At 42.2% G+C, this 23298-nt stretch overlaps 1 protein-coding gene across 1 annotated transcript in view; it reads left to right on the top strand.

The window, feature by feature from the left end:
- Nucleotides 1–5173: 5173 nt before the first annotated feature.
- Slc1a1 (solute carrier family 1 member 1) overlaps nt 5174–23298 on the top strand; it is a 72151-nt gene continuing 54026 nt past the window's right edge. Inside the window, exon 1 of the mRNA XM_076843438.2 lies at nt 5174–5264. Coding sequence (XP_076699553.1) covers nt 5174–5264 — 91 coding nt within the window. The remainder of the gene's footprint in view (nt 5265–23298) is intronic.

Raw genomic sequence — 23298 nt, 5'->3', positions numbered from 1 at the left:
TCTTCTCCTTCTCTTTCTTCTTTCCACCAAGGCCTTGAGAATCCAGTGGTGAGTTTTTCTTCTCATTTCCCTGTGCTTTAACCACCTGCTGTGCAGGCCCACACCTGTTCTAAAAGGAGGGGTGTTTTTCCTGCACTGCAGAGAATGCTATGAGCTGGATCTTCTAGGCTGGGCTTCTGATATTCTAATAGGAAGACTAGAAAACAGGACTAGAAAACAGTCTGGCTTCCAATAGTAGTGTTTCCTGCTTGCTGTATGATCCTATATATTAGCAGAAGTGGAATGTTACCACATTTTTAAAATTCTTTCTGTAACAAATCCTAATCTCTCTCACACACAAATACCTTGGCGTGGCAGGGCAAACAGCATGTGCTCAGAAAAGCAAAAGAAAACCACACATTAATAATTTTCAAATAACCACTTTTACACACATTTAAGTATAATTATAGTGGGCATATTTTTGTTTTATATTTTCAAGACTACAAGTAGTAAGTGACTACATCCTCATGGCAAAAACCATCCTGACCACTGTTTTTTTTTTTTTCTTTTTTTTAATTGGTTGTTCAAAACATTACAAAGCTCTTGACATATCAAATTTCATACATTAGATTCAAGTGGGTTATGAACTCCCATTTTTACCCCAAATACAGATTGCAGAATCACATCGGTTACACATCCACATTTTTACATAATGCCATATTAGTAACTGTTGTATTCTGCTGCCTTTCCTATCCTCTACTATCCCCCTCCCCTCCCCTCCCATCTTCTCTCTCTACCCCATCTACTGTAATTCATTTCTCTCCTTGTTTTTTTTTCCCATTCCCCTCACAACCTCTTATATGTAATTTTGTATAACAATGAGGGTCTCCTTCTATTTCCATGCAATTTCCCTTTTCTCTCCCTTTCCCTCCCACCTCATGTCTCTGTTTAATGTTAATCTTTTCCTAATTTACTTTTGTCATTTCAAAACCGTCTTTGCCATTTTCCAGTGTAATTCAATTTCCCTTTGTAATTCCCATTTAATTCAATATTCTACTAAAATATGCTTTTCATTCCCTGATTGGTGTTCCATTGTCCAATGTACTTTTGCACATTTAATCTTTAGCCAGTGTACTTTATGAGATAGTTGTTTCCAACTGACTGGGGATGAACAGACTTTGTACACATTTTTGAGTACTCCGGGGGACATAAATGTCTAGAGGTGAAATGGTTGAGTTAAAAGAATACACATGGTTCTGGTAAAAGATGTTACAAATTACCTAACTATCCTCAGAAAAATCAGTATTTTCTAGTTCCATGAGCATTGTTCTCACCACTCCCCATCATATAAGGCAGGAAGCTGAGAAGATGGAGGAGACTCTGGTCCCCCTAGACCTTCTCCACCGCCATATTGTGAGACAAAGCAACCAACCGTGACTGCTTTATGAAGGAGACTATAACCAGCAGACTACTTCAAGAGATGCTCAGAAGCTGATGCTTCACTTTTTTTTTTTTTTGGTTCTGAATGTCTTTTTCATTTATTTCTCAATTGATATATAAGGCCCGACTGTCACATGATGGTTTAACCTTGTCAGATAAAGTCAAAGTCTCATTTCTTTAATAACTAACTGGAGAGTCCATAAGTCAACATGTAAAAAAGAAAAAAAAAAGGTGGTTGTAGAGGGGGAACAATAAAGGAAAACACCAGAATTACTTAAATGTTAGAAGAAGATGATGATGATGATGAGCAAGATGTAATCAATAAAAATCAGCCACAGGAAGGAATTCAAAAGACTTACAGGAAAAAAAGAAAAGAAAAAGAAGTTGTTAACATTTGTTGGAAGAAAAAAAAAATCCTAGCAATTTTTTCTACTTGGCTTCAAGTTCTCATCCTAGCAGAATGAACTCTTTCTTCCAGGAATTGGCGGCCAAATTCCCCCTAGGTGGAGCTTACAAGGGAAGTGCTTCTAACTCTCCTGCAATCTGGGATCATGTGTGTCCATGATTCTCACAAGCCAAGAAAGTTAAAAAGAATAGGAATCAGCAGTAGGGGTCTCCAACTTTCCCTTTCCCCAAAGAAACACTTCATACATTGCTTGTCTTAGGCAGAGAAATCCCACAGAATTAGGTACCAGCAACAGTGACAAAGGATTCAGGACTACCACTCCATAAAATGTATTCAATGTCTACTGGAGTGTGGCATATTAGAACACCAAAGTGTCTCCAAAATATGAACAGACCTTGCATAAAACATGTAATTCAAGAGTAATTTTCCTATTGCAATTCTGTATTTGTTCCTCATGAAAAAGGTGCTGGCTAAAAGCAGAAATTCTAGAAATACCTCATAGTTCAATCCTGATCCTCTTAGGAACAGAACTTAGATCTATTTGCTTAACCTCTTTGTGTCTCAGTTTACTCATCTGTAAGATGAAGATGATGACACACAATATCTCATTTGATTCTTCTAACAGTCCCAGAAGGTAACAACACTCCCTACTTCACTGAGTTGTTGCACTGACCAAGTGAATTAATGTGTGTAAAGTGTTCAGAACAGTGCTGGCACATGCATGCTTTGTGTTTGCTTATTAATTTTTATACTATCAGCTAAATTGGGGCTACTATGTAGCAACTGTATAAACAGTGTAAAATTTACTTGGCTCTGGGAGATTTTTATTAGTTCAAAATGTATGTAGTTAATGGGACTTCATTAATCTACACTGCATTATTTTAAACTTGCATAATGTAAATGAGTATGCACTATATAGGCTTTAAGTGCAATGGGTAATATTCAATTTCTTGTACTTTTAAACAGCAATTATTATTGATGAATATGTAAGGGCTCTGGTGGGTCAGATGAAAGGCAGGCTTCAAAGCATGGGGAATATGAAGATGCCTGTCCAGGTTGACCCCATGAGAAACCAGTGATAATACTGTGTGCCAGGCACTACTCTATGGCTTTCAGATATATTATCATATTCAATTCTTACTATAGCCCTACAAAGTAATGGTTATCAGAGCCCCATTTTACAGATGAAAAGACTGAGGCAAAAAACCTTAAGCAACTTGTCCAAGGTCACCCAGCTGGTAAGTGGTGGCATGGTATTTAAACTTAAGTATATTACCCAAAGAACTCAAGTGTAATTGTCTTATTACAATTCAGAAAGTTATGAAGTATGCCAAGTTCCTCTTAGGTTCTTCTATTTTTTTCTCCCTTCAGGGCTTATTTATTTTGTAAATACAGTCCTACCAGCAACTATTATGGCCATGGTATTCTTAAAGCAGACAATTTGAAAATACAGAAAAAAAGAAAGAGAAAAACTTCAAACATAATATTTTCACCCAAAGATGACCATTGTTTAAATTTGGGTGTATTTTCTTAATCTTTTCCTAAGCACATGGTTTTAAGTTTATTTTACATACGTGATAATTTTATATACACAATTTTAAATCTTTCTTTTCTCTCCTATCTTATATTAAAAACTTCATAAATTTCCTTTAAATAGACTTCATAATCTGCTGCATGGCAGTTCCAGAATATATTTATCATTTCTCTCATGTTGGATGTTGGAGTTTTTCAAGTTTGTTCCCCCCCCCCCCCCCCCCCCCCCCCCCGACAGTGGAATGAATCTTTGTCCCCTTTCTTGATAGTTCTCCTTTTCTGACAGTCTTCAGATCCCCCTCGGCCATCCAATGATCCTGATAAAACACTTTCCTTCCAACAGTCAAAGTTTACTTTCTAGAAGGGAGCTTATCAAACTCATTCATTCTAAAGTATACATGGCTGATAAAGCTTATCTTCTTTTTAATCCTGCTTTTATCAATCTAAGACAAGGGAATGAAGCTTGAATTGTTGGGTTATAGTCATCAGATAATGTAGTGAAAGATCTCTTCCCAACCCCCAACTAGAGAGTAGACTCCACACTGGCAAAAAGTTACAGGGCTCACCTTAATTTCAGTAAAGTTTATGAAAAGGCAGTTGAAAACTGAGGAGGTGGTAATGTGCTAAAAGAGATGAAAAGAATTTAAGTGAGAGTTTAAAAAAATGGGTAGAAGAATGAAAGATTTAGAAATTTCACTTAGCAGCACAAAGTATATTTGGCATCGCTAACCTAATTTCTCCAGCTCTCGGGTTTGTCTTTCTAACGTGCTTGGCCTTAAGAGATGGGCCTGCCCACCTTCCTAGAACAGTTGGATGGGTTCTCAGCCCTAATTACCAAGCGTTGCTGAGGAGCAAGTCACCAGGAGCAGAAAGTAGAGTTGTGACAGGGATCATCATCTGCAGGTGCAGGGAACACTTCCTAGTCTGTGTCCACAAGCAAATACTGTTGAAGCCTCGCCTCTTAAGTCTCAAAATTCAAAGTAATAATCTCTGCGGGGGATTAGCGGCCCTGTGTGAAAGTTCCGGAAGCCTTGTTCTACTGCCAGTGCTCTTTCCTTTGCTCACCCAGAGGCTTCAGGTTTTCCAGGCGTTTGCCAAATCACATCCTGCATGGAAAGCAAGAGGGACTCAAGGCAGAACCAGTGTCCCCCAACTCAAAGCCTCTCCAACTCTCAAGGGCAGCGCGTTCTCCCAGTGCCACCAGTGGGAAGGCTGGTGTGTGTGTCGTGGGGAGAGACACAGAGACCGAGAGGGAGGGAGGGCGGGGCAGTGACTCCGCCCCCTCTGGATAAGGGGCCAAAGGAACCCTAAATTCCAAGACCTAACACGAGGGGGGGGGGACGAGCGATAGCCACTCTAGCTGAAGGCCATGGGGCAGACCAGGTTCCTGGAGAAGCACCCCCAGTTCCAGCCGGTGCGCTGGGCGCCTTCCCACGCCTGCTCTGCGGGACCCCGGGCGCCCCACGCACGCACCCACCCGCCTCCCTAGGGCCGCCGCTCCTCCCTCCTTCTTCACTGGTTGGCCGGGTCGCTGCAGAGAGCAGCGGCAGCGGGAGGAGCCGGCGCGCCCGCCACGCAAAACCACCGCTCTAGCTGGGTGGCGAGCAGGCTGCGCGATCCCAGGTGGCAGCGGTGACAGTGACAGCGGCAGCGGCAGCAGTCTGTGCGCTTCCTCTCCCAGGAGCACCCGCATCCCGCCTCCGCGGTGCCACTGAGCTGCCGGCGATCCCGGGAGCCCCGGCCCACGCGCCCACGGCCGAGCCCCGCGCACAATAGCGGCGGTCGCAGCTGCGGCTCCGAACCTGGACGCCAGCCATGGGGAAGACGGCGAGGAAGGGATACGACTACAAGCGCTTCCTGAAGAATAACTGGTTGCTGCTCTCCACCGTGGCCGCGGTGGTGCTAGGTGAGCCGCGCGGCGGGTGGGCGATGCGCGCACCCTCACGCGTGCCCAGAGCCCAGGCCGCGTGCGGGGTGTGCGAGTGCAAGGGTGGGCATGGCGCGGGCGCAGTCTTTGCCGGGGCCACCCGCTCCCCTTGGACCTTGGCCTTGGACCCCAGACCGCCGTTTTCCCCCAAGCGCGCAATTTATGCAGGCGAAGAATAAAGCTACTCGGGGGACTCCGTTTTGGGTTGCTTTACCCAAAATGATCAAAGGGGATTTAAAGGTGCAAAGGGAAGCAAGTGGCTCTGTTTTCTGTCCCTTTGAAAGCAAGCGTGGCTTAATTTGTTTTTTCCATCCTATCTACCCCACCCCCCGCTTTTTTCCTCCCTGAACAGCGTTATCCCACCAGTTACCGGAACGGATTACAGTTCTTTGTAGGACTAGTAGAGACACCTTAGCCTGCGGGCTGGCCTAGCCTCCAGGGGAGATAAGGAGTGTTGCCGCCCCTCACCCTGGGCGGTGCACGGAAAGGTACCTTCCGAGGGAGTGAGCGCCTGCTTTCTGCACTGGGGCTCTGTAAAACTGCCAGATGCATGCCTGAATTCAGGGACGTGCAGATCACAGGGGAAAAGATAGAACTCGCATAGCCCAGTCTTCCTGTGCTACCTTGCTCTCCACGTTTTCTAATAAAAATAATGTTAAGCCAGTTTTACTTGTTTTTAAACATTTAAACTAGGGTGTATTTAAGTGATTCACTCCGGACAGATCACTGGACTAGGCTGTTGTCGGAGCTCGGAGGAACGGGTTATTCGTATTTTAGATCCTTAATTTCTGCCAAGGTCGTTTCTTTTCTCAGTTGGGCCCAGGGATACCCTTCTTTGAGCTTGCACAGGTGGAGAAATCCAGCTGGTGCACCCTCTGGAGAAAGTGGATTCCTTAACAGGCTCCACCCTCTGCTTGGAAACCTGCTGCCTTTAAGAAAGGCAGGTGGGGGCGGGGCACCCTGTCTCCCTTCTAACCTCATGCACCTTCCTCTCGGTCTGCTGCTTCTAAATCTGAGGGTTTGGTGCTGCCTGCCCCCTTCCAAAATCCACCCCATCAAAAAGCAACAACAGAGAAAAACCTCTGGATGTTAATGGGATACCTGGGGTCAGACAGGCTCCTCCTGAACCTTGTGCAAAGGAAAGTCATGTTTCTGGTAAATAAATAATATCCTGGAATTGCCTTAGCAGAGAACATCTGTGGGAGGAAAGAAGACAAGTGTTGACTTCTTACCTCTAGAAATTGCCAAGTGACTTTGGGCATTTTTAGAGACAAGTTTGTCCTGCCCTACCACATGTAAATAGCAATTCTACAAAGAACGATTTGATTTCCCTTCAGCCAAATAGAAGAGATGCCATGTTTGTTTTCCTAGTAAATAATTGGAATTATTAAATGCCTTTATAAAGACCTTAGGGATAACCCTAGTCAGTGTCTCCCTCCAAGTCCCTGTGCAAGTGCAGTGTAATGCTGCCTTTTCAGCCCTGAGCTCTCCAGACACTCATTTGTTAACCAAGTGATCACCACAGCCACTCACTAGAGGCCAGTTTGAAAGATTTTGAGTAGTTGCTCCCTGACCTTTGGACTCAGTTGCATAAATATATCTTCAGTGTCAAGAGTGATTTCGTGTACATTTGCAGGTGTCTTTTGGTATCAGGTGGACCTTTCTCCATAAAGACATTTCACTATTTAAAAATTGTAAGTGCCTGGCTAAAGTATTTAAAAATTGTAAGTGCCTGGCTAAAGTATTTACAAATTGTAAGTGCCTGGCTAAAGTATTTACAAATTGTAAGTGCCTGGACATTTGCTCCTCTAGACTGCAACCCTGGAAAGTCCCTCCACAAGTTTCTACTTCTAATCTGAGAAGTCTCAAGATTAGACCATCCCCAGTGTGCCCATCCTGGCACTTCCTGGGTTCCTCCTCTTTTCCTTCTTTTTGGAATGCAGTGGGCCTGAGTGAAAAATCATACCTCTTTTTGTGTGATTCATACCAGCTCACTTGCTTAACAAGCAGTGAAATTCTAGCCACTTGACAACAGTGGCACTGAGTATCCATTAGCCCTTTGCTAGGTTATGATACTAAGAGTTTATAACTGCCTTAATTGATTCAGAAGAATCACAGAACTCTTCTGCAACCATCTTTTCTGGACTTTTCTTCTTAAAGAAGAAAAAACTCTCAAATTTATTAACTACTCTGTTGAAATATCATCTTATTACAGTCATTGAAATGTTTGGTTCTTGCTGTATGTAGATCAGCAGCCCTGACTTTAAAGATCATCTTATTAAATGAGAAATTAACTCTTTTCATGGACAAGAAGATGCTAGGAACTAAACATTTCTCAAATTCTTATTCACAAAGTGAAGGAATTAAATAGTAATAGAAATAGTAGGAATTAAATATTAATAATAGGAATTAAATATTAAATATTAATTTCTGTGAAATCCTACAGGATCCTGAAAATAATATCTTGGATTTTCACATGAAAAGCCTTTCCTAAAATGCCATGAGGATCATTTCCATTGCTTCTATTATAATTGTTATAGGCTTTTCCCTGCTTCTCTAGTAAAAGAGAATCAGCACAGAACTTGGAGATAGGAGTCCTGGGCTTGAATTCTGGTACTGTCAAGCTCTACCATCTAGACAAATTGCTTACTTTCTGGGACCCTCAGTTGCCTTATCTGGAAAATGGGGATGTGTTATTAGGGTTAAGATAATGTAAAAATACTCAGTTTCGTGGCTGGTATATGATAGGCACTCAATAAATGTTATTTCAAGGTAAATCTGAATGATTTGATGATGAGAAAATTAATATTTTCTTATGAAATAAAGTCTCCCAAGCTATGTCACTGTCTTCTTTCCTCTTAGTGTTCAGCCTATTATTTGGAGCTCTAAACCAATACCTCTGTAACATTATTCCTTTTTTAAGGGAACTGGAAAGAATTAATCATTTTGCTTTGTGCCCTACAGCCTGATCCTCAATTCCTTTAACAAGCAGAAATTAAGAAGGAAGAGGTTTTGTGTTGTAAGTGGGAATGCTGTCCAAGCAGAATTACCGAGTGAGAGAATTCTGTGAGCACTCTGATCCCAGTTACCCCAAAGCAATGATATCACATGAGGTGTTGGTAGGCTATTGTGTTGCCCTTTAACCACCTCGCAGTATAAAGCCTCATCTTCCTTTCCAGACTGATTAAGTGTCATTTCACTCAATTGAAAAAATCTGTGATTTCCAGCTTAGGCATCTTGGGAGGAAGCAATAGGTATTGTTTACACAATGGCGCAAGAAGGTCTACTGTTGTAAATCATTTCCTTTGGAGCCCTGCGGAAGCAATCATTGATAGATTGCAATTTTCCATGGTCTAAAATAAAAAACAATTCCCTCACGTTCTTAGTAATACCCTTGCCTCACATCTCCTCCTCTGGAGTTTTTGTGACATATACCTGGCGGTGTTCATTTGAGACTTGGTGTCTGCTTTCTTTTGTCTGACTTTATGTCTGTCTGTGAAGTCCCTAAAGACAGGGCCAGCCGTAACTCATGGTGGTTCCAGGACCAGACCCTCACATCACAGAGCCTCGGCTCAGCAGGGTTGAGGAACCAACACTTACATCATTTGCTCAACAAATATGTAATGGGTACCCACTGTGTGCAGGATCTATTTTTAAAGCCAGGTCACACAGCAACTGTCAAAATTCCCTGCCCTTGTAGCACTTATGTTCCAGTAGAGAGAGGTAGAGGGTAAACAGTAAGTTGGCAAAATACAACATAGAGTATGTGACATGTTGATAGTGCTCTAGAACAACATAAAGCCAGGTAAGTGGTTAGGGAAGTTAGGGGCTACAATTTTAATAAGGTGACAGGGAAGGCCATACTGAGGGTGATGGTTGAATCAAGGCTGAAAAGAGGTGAAGGAACAAGTTTTCACAGATATCTGGGAAATACCACAACTCTGTCATTAAACAGCAAGGAAAGGAGTGAGGTGAGCATAGAGCGTAAGGAGATGAGGTGGAGGTGAGAAGGGGACAGACCAATAAGGTAGGTCAGGCACAAAGTCCAGGCAAGAAGAAAGGGTGCCTCAGTTGAGCAGCCTGCTGTGCAAGTGGAAGTGGAAGGGAAAAGGCAGGTGTTCAGTAGGTTAACCTGTGCGGGCTTGGAGGATTTGCTCTGAAAGAGAGGCAGTGGTCTCCAGCAGGAAAGGGAGTCCCAGAAGGTGACATCTTGGAAAAGAGTATGACACATTGTTGCAATGTGAACATTGAGAGGTGGAGGAGCCCAGGGGGCATTTGGTAAAAGTAGACAACAAGCAGTTGGATGAATGAATCTCCTGCTTAGGAGGCAGATTTGGAGTGGAATGTCAAATAGAGAGCATTTCAGGTACAGAAAGAAGTTAAAACTTTGGCAAGAACCTATCTGGGGAGAAGACCAAAGACAGTGCCCTGGCCACTAAGCATTAGAAGTATGAGTAGAGAAGGGGACTCAGAGAGGGGAAAACAAAGGAGTTAAAAACTGGAGGGAATATTGGGCAAGAGGCTTGGTGAGAAAGAGGAGGGTGCTTAACAGCATGGGAGTGAAAAAGGAGAAGTGACCTTTCTTTGGAACTACTTAGGTGTGATAGAATTGGGAGAAAATGGTAGTTAGTGTAAGATCCAGAGATGTTATTTTTTTGTTTTGTTTCACTTTTAGGAGACTTGATCCTGATTTAATCTGAAGAGAAACAATCATTACAAGTAAAGATACAGGGGCTAGGGTTGTGACTCAGTGATAGAGCCTTTGCTTAGCATGTGTGGGTCACTGGGTTCAATTCTCAGCACCACATATACATAAATAAATTAATGACCATCAACGACTAATAAAAACATTTTTTAAAAAGATAAAGATACAGACAGAGAAGGATGAATGATGGATGATGAGGCCCAAGAGAACAGAAGACACTGATCTGTGGGTGGAGTGGTCTGGTGAGGGCTTACCCTGGGCAGGGATGGGCTTCCACACTCCCAAGATGGAAGGTGAAGAGTTAATGTTGTATTCATTTCCTGTGACTACTGTAAGAGCTGTAAACAGGGTGGCTGAAAACAACAGAAATTTATTCTCACCAAGTTCTGGAGGCCAGAAGTCTGGAATCTGGCAAGGCCACACTCTCTCTGAGAGTTCTAGGGGCGGGGGAGGTATCTGCTTTTGGACTCTTCCACCTTCTGGTGGCAGTCCCAGCATTCCTGAGCTGGTGGCCATACCTCCTTTTCACACCACTTTCTTCTGTGTTTGTGTGTGTGTGGTCTCCCACTACTAGCTCTGTCTTCTGTGATGGCGTTTTGAGCTTGCTTGGAAAATTCTCCTTTGAAGATCCTTAACTAAATCACATCTTGCCATATAAGATAATATTCACTCTTCTGCCACACAGGCTACTATTCACAGGTTCCAGAGACTAGGGCATGGACCTGTTTGTTTGGAGACCACCAGTCCAACCCCTACAATAATTAATCGTTGAAACTGCTATTAAAGTGACCTATCTCTAAGAAGTAGGCTGGATCATAGTGCTCCGGGGCTTAAAACAGTGCAGAACTGCCCACTGCTCTCAGGGTGGAGAGGATGTCTGTTTTAGCATGACATCCACAATCCCCACTGTCTGCATCTAGCCTGCTCACCTCATCCTTCAAGACCCAGATTAGACCCTCCCTCATCTGGTTAGCCTCCCCACCACTCCCCCCAAGGTGGTACAAAGTGCCCTCCCTTCCAGTTTCACATGTGAGATCTAAGACTTAGGGTTGCTTACCATATGGCAAGCACTGTTCTGATCCACTTGATCTTTCTATCAAGCATATTTTCAGGAAATTGAGGCCAAGAGAATGAAGAAACTAGCCCAAGGTCACTGATCAAAGGCAGAGCTGGGATTCAAATCCTGGCAGTCTGGCTCCAGAAACTGCTCCTAACCATTATGCTTTCCCACTGCTGTTTCTAACTAGTATCTGCCTGGTATTTATGACCCTATATTCTGGTTTCTCTGCTTCCCTATCAATCCATGAGCCCTGGAGGGAAGGAATCCTGTGCTGCTCCTCTCTGTGCCTAGAGCAACCGTCTCTGTGCCTGGTAGGTGACATTCAACATTTATTGAATTGTTGAACATTTAAGACCCAGAGAGTTAGTAAGAATAAATCAGTGAGCACAAAACTTACATAAAATTTCATTTTCTCCATGAAGTCTTCTCTATCTAGTTCAGCCCCATCTGATCTATGTCAGTAGCACAGATTAACATTTCCCTTAGTCTACATTTATATTAAGCATGCTCATCTTTTCTTCCTTAAACTGGATTATAAACCCCTTGAGGGAACTCCTGCTACACCCAGAAGTCGTTTGGAAACAAAATGAGACCTTAAAATTGTGCAACTGGCTCTTAAAAAGCTATGTTAAAAGTATATCCTACACTTATACTTTTTGGATCGTTGTTTCTTATCAGAAAGAAAGGGAAGAAAGGGGTTTGGATTAACTGGAAAAGCAAAAAGGATTCCATTCATGTGCTGACTCCTGCTTATAGGCAGTAGGCTATTTGATATGATATTTATTGAGAAAGAAATGGAAACCAAAGTTCTGAGATGGATTACTGATGTCTGTCAAGGACATAGCATTGTAGTATAGTGGTACATGTGCTGCCTACTTGTAGACCCTGAATTAGAAAATCTCTGAGGTTGATAATCTTTAATTCTATGATATAGTCATTCCTCAGGTCACTACTGGCAGCCAGAGACCTCTGTAGGGCACTAAGGAGATAGGGTTGAAGGATGGTTAAAAAGTATTATATGAAGATGGAATCACCTGGATCTTGAGTTAACTATTCTTTGATTTATCTATCTATCAGTCATTTATCAACCTATCTATCTGTCATACATATATGCTTAATTAAGAAGCTTAAAGAAAAGGTCCTTAGCTGGATTGGCCCAAGTTCTACCTAATTAGGAATCAAGAAAAGAAAATTAGGTTTTGAATGCCTATTCCTGTTGCTTTCATTTTTAAAACTAAATCACAACCAGAGCTGGGATTGTGGCTCAGTGGTAGAGTGCTTGCCTAGCACATGTGAGGTGCTGAGTTTGATCCTCAGCACCACATTTAAAAAAAAATAAATAAACAAACAAATAAAATGAAGGTATTGTGTCTATCTACCACTAAAAATATTTAAAAAATAAAAAAAAATCAGAACCTACCAGATTAGAAGAATCACTGAATCATTGAAAAGATTCTGATTTGAGGTTGTTCTATGCAAGGCATATACATTAAATCTATCAAATAAAAAAACCCAAAATAAATTATCTAAATTTAAAATTATAAAATTAATTATAAAATGAACCTTAAAATGATTATTCATATTAGATGCACATCAGGGCGTACATTCCAAATGCCACCTATTGAGGACTTTGAAGTAAATTGCTAATAGTTGACATATATTAAATGTCTTGTTAAGTATTACTCAATCTAAGATTTAATGTTTTATTTAATACAGTTGAACTATAGAGTAAAAGTTACCCACTTGTCAAAATTTGAGCACCATGGGCTGGAGTGTATCTCAGTGATAGAGCACATGAAGACCTGGGTGTTCTATCCCTGGCACTGCAAAAGAAAAAAAAAAAAAAAAGGAAAGAAAGAAAAAAGAAAAATTTTGAGCACCAGGCACAAGAAATAAAGAAAGTTTCAACAGAGAAACATTATGTGTTAAATTTTTTGTGTGCTAATTCAGGAAGTAGCTCAGATGAGTAAGAAACCAAAGTTAAGTCAGACAATGTGTAAACCAGTGGGATTAGGACTCAGCTTTTAAGAGCATATGAATGCACGTGTGAGCTCTTGCTTATACAGAGAGAGCTTTCTACATTAATTACTTGTGAGAAATTGTGATTACCTTTAACAGAGTTGAGACCAAAAATAACTCCTGGAGAGTCAGTGATTTGCCAGGCTGCTGCCAGGGAGGCTGTATTTGCCTGAGGAAATCTGCAGTTCTCCCATGTCACTGGAAATCTCGGGTCACTTAGACTGTGGGGACTCAAGCACTACTTAAGAAAATGTACTCATTTTAGATGACATGGAATGGACCACATAAACCCCCCTGCAGCATCATCTGTTGAAGTAGCAAATGTTTGAAATGGCCTTTCCTATTTTGAGTGTTAAACATACATTCAGTAGAAGACAACATTGGAGACAGTTACTGTGAAGCCCTAACTCACTTTGGAGGTATAGTACAGCTAAGCTGGTACTTTTAGAAGGAGCTAATTCATTATACTTGCTGGGGGAACAGCCTTAAACTGCAACAGAGAGTGCTCTGTTGTAATTAATACACTCCACAGTATCACCTCTGTTAATGGAAAGGAAGTGTTTTCAATGACTCATTCCTTGCCAGAAACGTTGTTACCTTGCTTCAGAAACTATCTGCTGACTGCCTGTTCCTTTATCACAGGGAGGACATTTTCTTTCTAACAAATACCCCTATATTTCTCAGGTGAGATAGAGCTTGGGTGCGGGGGGACACTATGCCTCATTCTTCACCACTCAGACCCAGACCAGCACTGAGGAGTAATAGCCTCCACCAGTCCATCTGCTCAGGCTGAAGTCTTAGTTCTCAGGCTCCTTCTTAGTCTCACAGCCCCTTACTGTATCCAACGATGTGACAGTGGCCACAGTAAATCTCCAAGTATCTTGCAAGGGTCTTAGCACCAGCATCATGTGATCTCTGCTTAACTCCGCCTGTTGAAGCAAAGTGGTGGCTTTTGGGACAGGAACTTCAGCTCAGAAATGACCCCAGAGATGGTCTGAACTGCATGTTTATTCTTGTAACTGTTCTGAGAGAAATATTTGAGCTCAGCACTTAGATGTTTAAACTACAGCCCTCACTCAACCAGGGGGAAAATTTTAGGCAACAGAGCTCATGTGAGATTTTGCAATTAAATTGTTTTTCCACCACTGTTCCATTGCTTAAGAGTTAGCTGGTTATTTAAAATTTAGTAATGAATTAAGTCAAAAACAATAAGTTTAAAAAAAGATCTCCTTATCAGGTATGCCTAAACAAAAGAAAGCCTAATCTCCCAGCCTCTGCCCATTCCCGGAAAATAAACTGGTTTTGCCCAATTTGCGTGCAAACTCACATACTTAATTGCTTTCTGAGGTACTTAGCCACTTTACAAATGTCACATAAGATTCCCTAAATTATAAGACACCACAGGAAGCACATTTTCTCCTTTGAAAAGTTCTTTTTCTTGTGGCTAAGTGAGCTTAATACTAATATATATTGAGGACTTACTTGAGTTTATTGTATATTGATTGATTTCCTCTTTGACTCCCATACATTAAATGAGTTGGGGGGTGGTTCCCATTTTGCAGATGAGGACACAGAAACGTATAACACTCAGGTCATGTGCCTGAGGACACAGAGGTGAGGTTTGCATCCAAGATTGATTCCAAAACTTAGGTTATTAACCACTAAGCAAGGTTTCTTCCTCCCTAACAAATCTAGATAATCTAATTGCTAGTTAAAAGCGTTCTTGAAGACTTCATTCTTTATTTAGCTAAATAAAAACTATTATCTTGCTCCCTCCTTTCTCTCTCTTGACTCTTTTTTGTCATCTTTATTCAGAGCCTGCCACAGTGATCAGTCCTGTTTCCTACGTAAACCTTCTGTTTGAGCTTATATTTTAGTTGAACTTGTCTATTAGTTGCTTTCCCGTGGTGGGTTGTACTTTTCCTTCATGAATACTTTTGCTCAGATGTTTCATCCAATGTTAGTTATCCTGTGCATCACTGAGGATAGATCTCATTTCCATTTTTATTGTATAGATTTCTCTGATTGTTTAATCAGAATTAATCTCTCTTCTTTAAATTCTTATACTCCTTAATTTATATTCACAAATATTCAGTACTCACATCACCACTCCCAACCCTGCCCAGTAGCAGGCATCACTAATTGATTATAGCTTTTCTTACTACTAAGCTCTGTCATGGCCTCAGAATCTTCAAAACTAGGCTCTAAACAACCTAATCAAACAGGATTGACATAAAAGGTTAAAAGTATTGTCTGTTGCTAGAAAAATCTATTCATTTAGCAACCAATTAGGCACTCAATTGAAATTAAACAAGTATGGAGTCACTGGCAAGAGATGCAAAGTCTAAGTTTTGTCTATTGGTGATAATACATGCACAAATATCATTAACATGAGCCTTCAAGTGTGGCAACTGCTACCTAAAAGCTACAACATGCCTTGGGCCTTAAAAAGAGAGTTGGAATTGGGGAAAAGTTCCTGGAGGAGTTCATAGTTGGAATGGCTTTGAGCAGGTGTGATAGGATTTTGGGGCCTATCAGAAAGATGGAGTCCAGATAAGAGGTGTTGATGGGATTACAGAGTCTTTATCCTGTCCTGTTCCATTTGAGTGTTGCATGAAACTACTCTTTCATATTCATGGCTTGGTTCACTTGAGACTGGGTAATTTATAAGCACAGAGGTTTGTTTGGGTTCACAGTTCTGGAGAATGGGAAGTCCAAGAGCATGGTGCCAGCAAGGGCTTCATGCTGCTGCTTCAGCTCATGGTGGAAAAGCCAAAGGGCAAGCAGGTGCAAGTGAAAGAGAGAAAACGCAAGGAGCAGCCTCACTTCAGAACAAACTGTTCTTGTAGTATCTAGTCCAGTCCTGCAGGAGCAAGAATTCATGTTGGGGAGAAAGGCATGAATCTGTCGTCACAATCTAACTGCCCCCCAACACTGCCACAGTGGCAATCAAATTCCAACATGTGTTTCAGAGGGGCCAAACTGTATTCAACTCATAGTAACATGTATTGTTGTGTTTTCACACTTCTCTCTTGCCTCAGAATGCTGTCCCAAATGAGCCCTAAAATATTTTGACTGATTACAAAACCTTCTTCATTGAAAAATGAAAGATAGGGCTGGGGATGTGGCTCAAGCGGTAGTGCGCTCACCTGGCATGCGTGCGGCCCGGGTTCGATCCTCAGCACCACATACAAACAAAGATGTTGTGTCTGCCGAAAACTAAAAATAAATAAATAAATAAAAATATATTAAAAAAAAAAAAGAAAAATGAAAGATATAAATTATAACAGCGTATGTAAATCCACTGATTTCCCTAGTTACCCACTAAGTCCTATGGATCTTTAGAGACCCTGGGGCACACCTGTCCAAAACCCACGTCATCCCAACATATTTAATTTCTACTTTGGAGGCCCCAGTAAAAAGAGTAAGTCTGGCTGCTGCTAACAATTCTGAAGCCATTTTTGTGTGATTTCAGAATAGCCCTGAAGCTCTCAGCATCTCTCTTTCCTAAGGAAAATCTGATATCCAGAGAATTCTCTGAGTTAATTTGCAAAAGTGGAATAACTGGAGTTGGGCCATGGATTAGTGCTGAATGAGTCTTGGATGGTAGAACCTTTTAAAATGCGATATTCAGCAAATCCTACACTTTTTTTTTTTTTCCCATCAGTGCTGGAGAAAGAACCCAACATGTTAGGCAAGAGCTCTAATCCCGACCTATAACCCCAACTCACAACTCCTACATCTTTTAGTGAATTTCTCCCACTCCAAGTATTCTTCCTTTAACCTACTTATTCATAGTCTTCTCATTTCTCTCCCTGTCTGGAGATCATTTCTATGATAAGAAATTAGTTTGCCTGTCTGTGCTACCAGTTCCAGTAGATCTCAAGCACGGCTTGGATAAACACTAGACTTAGTTATTAAAGATTCTAAAGATAGAATTTTTTCTTTTTTATTAGAAGTTAATTGTCAACTAGGAGATGAAACAGGCTTGCTCCATTTGTGCTTCCTCTCCCTGGTTCCTTTCTCATGCCAGGAGAGTTTCCTGAGGTTTCACTAACTAGATTGTGGACATTCTGAGATCCATGGAGGAATGGAGTTCAAACTTCATGGCCAGTTTAGAAACCACAGAACTGAGAATCATGTCCAAGTCTCTTCTGTGACTGGTTTGACACCTACATTGAAAATATTGATATTTTCCAGTAATTTCCAACTAAATTATTTTTTTTTAAATTAGAAGTTTAAGTAGAAATGATTGAGTAAGGTTTAGTTGTTTCTTAAACCTCAGATTGATGTCTACAGAAGACTGCATTTATTGTATCCTAGATATAGACCCCTGAAGTGGTCTGAATCAGTACTCATCACCAAGTTCCTGTAGAGTCCCCTGAATCCTACTCCGGTCCTGTGCATTAAGGAAAGGGGTTGGCTGATTACTGTGGGTACGAAGCTGTGTCTTTTTGCTTAGATTCTATTGCCCAATCTCTTTCCCCCTTCCTCCACACCCTCTCCACTTCCCCTATTGCCTGAGGGAACATCTGTGGCCCAGGAGGACAGACCTGAAAAAGGAGGCCCAAGAGTCTCACACACATACACTAGTCCATGAGCAAATAAAATGCTCAAGTGTTACTGTGAGAAGGAGATCCCCACCATATTTGATTTCTTGATCATCTTGGATGAATTCACATTTATTTCTGGAACTTTAATCTAATCCTTTGTTGTCATCATATGACCTGACACATGTGGAGGTACTTTATAAAATCATCAAGGGCCTTATGAATGCTTATTATTGTTTCTCAGAAACAAAAACAAAGGAGGATTGCAAATAATAAAACTTGGATTCTGAGTAGGATGTTATTCCTTGGAGGCATTGGCCTGAGATGTCATCTTCACCTATTTTCTCCAGTCCTACTCACATCCTGTATGAAAAGGCTTCTGGGCTTCTTTTGGTGGCTGTTGACATGTTTAATATTCCATATATGAGTGTTCTTTCCTTTCAAAATGAGAGCCTAACAAGCTGATCTGTCTTTGCCTTTCTTCTTCCAGTGAGGATTAAGAGAAGCTTCAAGGTATTACAAATAGACTTCAGACCTAGCCTTTCAGCACTGGAGCTGCCTCATTTTAATTTAAGAAATATCACAAAATTCTTAAAATATATCTTAACTCATTTGAAGATAAAAGTAAATATTTCTAAGCTGGGCATGATAGCACATGTCTATAATCCCAGCAGCTCAGGAGGCTGAGTCAGGAGTGTTTTGAGTTCAAAGCCAGCTTCAGCAATTTAGCAAGACCCTAAGTAACTCAGAGAGACCCTATCTCTAAATAAAATATTGAAAAGGGCTGGGAATGTTGCTCAGTATTTATGGCCCCTGGGTTCAATTCCTGGTACTAAAATAAATAAATAAATAAACACATATTTTTACGATCCTTCTGGGAGTGAAGAAGGAGTAGGGTTACAGCTTCCCAAAGTTAGGACAAAAGGGTATACAGTTGGCAGGGAGACTGCATGGTTAGCATCGTGAAGAAGAGAGTTCAAGGGGACACACACTTTGTAAGTGGAAACAGATGGAGAAAAGTTGGAATGTCTCAGTTTCTTAGACTAAGATTCAAGGTTCATCAAACTGGGAATTCCAGGCTTGTGGCAGGTCTAGAAAATCTGGGGTGACTGGCTCACTTCTTTCTTCCAGAGTTCATTCTGATATCAAGTTGCTCTTGACTAAACCTCCTAGGAGGGAGAGGGTCAGATTTTGTGTATATGGAGAGGAGTGTTCCTAACATTGTGTAATGAACTGAGAAGGTGTTTTATAGCAGTTATGAAACTAGCTATTGCAAAGAGGTAGTGATCAGGGACATATGGTATTAAACTTGAGAAAGAGTTATGACCTTCTCCAAACCATACAGGTGTGGGTGATTGCAGGCTCATGTTTTCTGAGGAGTGGATAGAGTGGAATATGACCACAAGGTACATGAAGTTATTTCATAGGAATGCATAAAATCCATTGATAGCTTGAATTACCCTTGATATTATCAGACAAACTGTTTTACGAGGAGAAAAGTAGAATAAAGAGGTAGAAAATGGGATTTTAGAGCCTACAAGTCAGGACATAGATATGTATCTCAGGAAGTAACCAACCATGCATGCAGGGGATGGACGTACTTCCCCGGGAGAGCAAGAGTTTGGTCCATCTAAGATTGAAAGGTTTATTCACCAGCTGGGTATCTGAACCCGTGGGATGATTGCTCTAGAGACTGGAGTACTGATGGTCTTCATTTTTCCCATTTAATCTCACCTTCATTTGAACCCAGAGGGCTCCTCAGGCTTCAGAGGTTCCAGAAGAAGTTCCCAGATGTAGGAACTTGGCCCTTCATTTCTTATATGCACAGAACCTTAACTTTTGTTGATGGAGACTGCTGGGAGCCATCAGCCAAGTAGGTATGACAGTTTCCTTGCCAGTGTACCCCCATGTTTCTTTAGTGGAAGGACTCATGGAAATAGGACATTTTGCAGGACATTGCATGTAAGGTGACCTTGCTCAAGGACCAGGGCGGATCCTTGTTTAGGGTGTTCCCCCTTTAGAATAGGGCGGTTTAGCATAATAGGAGATTAGGGTGTTCCCCCTTTAGAATAGGGCGTATCCTGCTGCTGAGTTCCTCTTGAGTTCTTAGGGTCAGACAGTATATTTTGGGAGACAGAAGCCCAGGAGTAGTGGATTTGGGCAGAGTGTGGATTTGGGCAGAGAACGTGGATTCCCCCAGAACGTGTTTGTAGACTACCGGTGTGAGATCGGGAATAAAGAATTGCTGTTTGAATCTACAAGCTGTGTGGTGACTCGTGATTTGTGCCCAGCCAGAGACTGTGGCAGGAGACCTAGTCCATGAGTCAAGAGTTACATTTTTTATGATGCATTTCCGGGTTTCATGGTCCTGGGATGATGGGAAAATTTGTACCCACATCCCTATAGCCCAGTTTTCATGCCTTGCAAATAGCATCCTCCATCAGCTGTTTTCTCCTGCCCTTCTTAACCAGGTTTCATGAGCAGAGGGTGGAAAATGCAGTGACTTCCTGGTACATACATTGAATTGCAATTGTTCAGTTCAATGCAGCAGGTGTCAGACACCTACAGTGTGTCAAACTCAGGGCTGGGACAGTGGTGGGGGGCAGGGGTGTGCAGGCATGAACAGGAGCAGATGGTGCTTCTGCCTCAGGCCTGAAATGAGATGGGAGGGGAGAGAGAGAAGAAGTTGGACAGAGGGGGCAACAGAGATGCAGCTAAAGCTCAGTAGCGCCCAGAGGAGAGACTCAGTCCTGAGGAGAAACCCTGGGAAAGGCTTTCTGGAGGAGGTGGCATTTTAAGTAGGTTTTAAAGAATGCATAGGTGTTCTTTAGGCAGCAATAGTGGCAAAGGGTTTTCCAAAGAGATGGATCTGTTTGAAGATGGGCATGAAAGCAAAAAAAAATTTTTTAAAATGTAAAACATTTGTGACAGCTGTATATGCCGATATTGAGGGTGGGAAGGCCATGCAGACCTGGATCAGAGACCTGTCAGGAAACAGGTGGTAGGCTCACTCAGTAGGGTTCTACTGAACAGAATTAAATCAGGGGACTGTATATAGAGTTAGGCAGGATTAAGGGAACTAGCAAGGAATGGACAGGTACCTAGGGACTAATAACTATGTACTCTGTTAGCTCCATTGGGCCTGAACAGGGGAAGGGGGCACTCGACCACAATCCAGTGAAGACTGAGGCAGAGGGAACAAATGACAAGACCCGTGTAACCACTAAGGAACACAGATATTGCCAGAATCCTGGCAAGGCAGGGAGGGAGGGAGAAAAGAAATTCCACAACTTCAATCTTTCCACTCTTAGGATCTACCGCCAGTGCCTCCCCTTGGCTAACCCCAGCCCAAACCAGAGGGTAAGGAATCCTAGCTCAGCCTGTCAACACACAGCCTAGGGCAAGGGAGGACAGAGGGCGAGTCTGGAGGACACATGGAGAATAAGCTGCACAGAAACATACGACATTGAGTTCCACACTGAAAGGTTTTTCAAGACACCATTATCAAAAAGAAGTGTTGAAAAGATAAAGTCTGTGAATGGTAGCATAGAAATCTTTTCATGATTCTGGTGATGACTGTGGCTGCCACTCATGGCCACTGTGGGAAATAAGAGGAGAAAATGGCTCCCACAACATCTGTATGTATGGCCACCCTCCAGCATGGCCACCCTCCTGCCTTTGCCCTATCACATAAGCCTCTCCCCTTGGCCTCCACATCTGAAGGACTTGTCGCACATCAATTGTTCTTTTTTCCATGTAGTAGGGTAGATGTATTTGATGGAGAAGGTACCCAGAGTATCTTCTGCTCTGCCCATCTGTAATTTAGGACTCTTTTAGCTGGAAGTGTCATAAAATCTAGTTCAAATAAGTTTAAGCCAGAAAGATGAGAGAGACTTAGAATTTATGGCACAGATAGTAGTACCAAAAGTAGTACTTGGCTTCAGGTATAGCTAAATTCAGGGGTTCAACAATATCATTGAGACCTGTTCTTTCTTTACATAGAGTCTCTGCACTTTGCTGTTTGTACTTCCAGCAAGACTTCTATAGATGGTGAGAAAGCAGCAACCACAGCTCAGGGTACCTGTTTCCCAATTACACATGGAGGAAAAGAGAGAGATTCTGGTCTTAAAAGATTCCAACAAGACTCTTGGGCCTTAGTCTGAGAGTCCCTCCGTCCTATTTGAGTCATAGACTCATTTTCAGTAAAGTCTTGGGACCAAAGAAATGTGATGAATGACAGACCAAAGTCACTCTCAATCCTGTGCTGTTCCCCAAAACTTCTGAACTATGGTTTTGGGGTCAGGTCCTCCTGAAACAGATTAAGAGCTGAGAGGTGCTCTTTTAACAGTGTACCAAGAAGAGAAACCAGTAGATGTTGGCGCCTCTCTTTCCTCGCCTCAGACTCCATGCCGTCTTACTGCTGTTGCATTCTGTCATATCAGGCAAGCAAAAAACTCACCCAGGTTCAAGCAAAGGGGGCAAAGACCATTACCTGATGGAGAGAGTATCAGAGATCATGTTGACATATTGTAAACCACCTGGGAACCCAGGATGCCAAGTCTAAAATTTTCTGGGGAAAAGGAAAAACAAATATTTTCCCCATATTGGGTTCCATGTTGAAGTATATATATCCAGATAGAGAACCCCCAGAAAGCAATTGTACATGGGATTTTGCACTTGGGAGACAGAGATAGGAGATAGAGGTGGAAATTGAAGCTGTAAATTACCCTGAGAAAGTGTGCAGCTCAAGAGGAGGGTGATGTTGGAGCATCATGGAAGGCAGGCCAACAGGTGGAGAGAGTGCTTAGTAAGCCTGGCTGGGCTTCTCCCAACACCCTTATGCTTTTAGCCCTAGAGTGTTGTTGTCTAAACATTCATCCTTTTGCAAAAGAAGGGTCATCTTTCCAGCAAGACTGTCCAGATCAAGTGTCTTTTCCCACCACAGGCTGCTGATAGTTGGGCTGCTCCTCCCTTTTTCTAGGACCAGGCTGTGCCTTGCAGGGAGTGCAGGGATTTTGATTGCTTCTGTCCTGTAAGTTTCCAGAATGGGACAAGGAAATAGATCCTTCTCCCTGCCCCTAGTCATTTGTTTTCCCTGAAGTCAAAGAGTCTTTGAACAATTGTTCCTCTCCAACCACTTCAAAATGTTCTTCTGAATTCAAGCCACATCCCAGTAATTAGCCTTCAATTCTTTTGGAGAAGCACATTGGTACAAGTGCTAGCCTGTTTCCTCTTCTGTGACTTGCCATAAGGGAAGAGGAAATGACCTGCAATTCTGTGAAAGAGCCCGGTTCCAAAACAGGTGTGTCTGGGCTCTTCACCCCAGGCCTCTTTCCAAGAGAAACCTGTGTGAATTTGCCCCTAAGGGGCCTGAACATGTGAATAACCGAGTTCGGAACACACCAGCTGGCTCCTGACAGATTGGGCTCCAGTATGACAGGTTTAGTTTGAGCCAGAAGTTGAAATAAAATAGCACTTGCAGGGGGAACATGAGAATCAGAATGGCTTCACTGGACCTCCCTTTCTCTATTGGAAACAAGATAAAGTAACAAGCTATCTCAAACTCTCTCCCACCCAGACATAAACCAGCCTGTCATTTCCGGAAACCTTTCCCTGACCCAAGTCTTGAGTCTGGGATCCTCATTCTTCTGCCTTCAACCTTCCCACTGAGGATGAGGC

The sequence above is a fragment of the Callospermophilus lateralis genome, chromosome 2 (assembly GCF_048772815.1).
Source record: "Callospermophilus lateralis isolate mCalLat2 chromosome 2, mCalLat2.hap1, whole genome shotgun sequence".
NCBI lineage: Eukaryota > Metazoa > Chordata > Mammalia > Rodentia > Sciuridae > Callospermophilus > Callospermophilus lateralis.
Note: the sequence above shows the minus strand (reverse complement) of the source record. Positions and strands in the feature narration are given on the sequence as shown.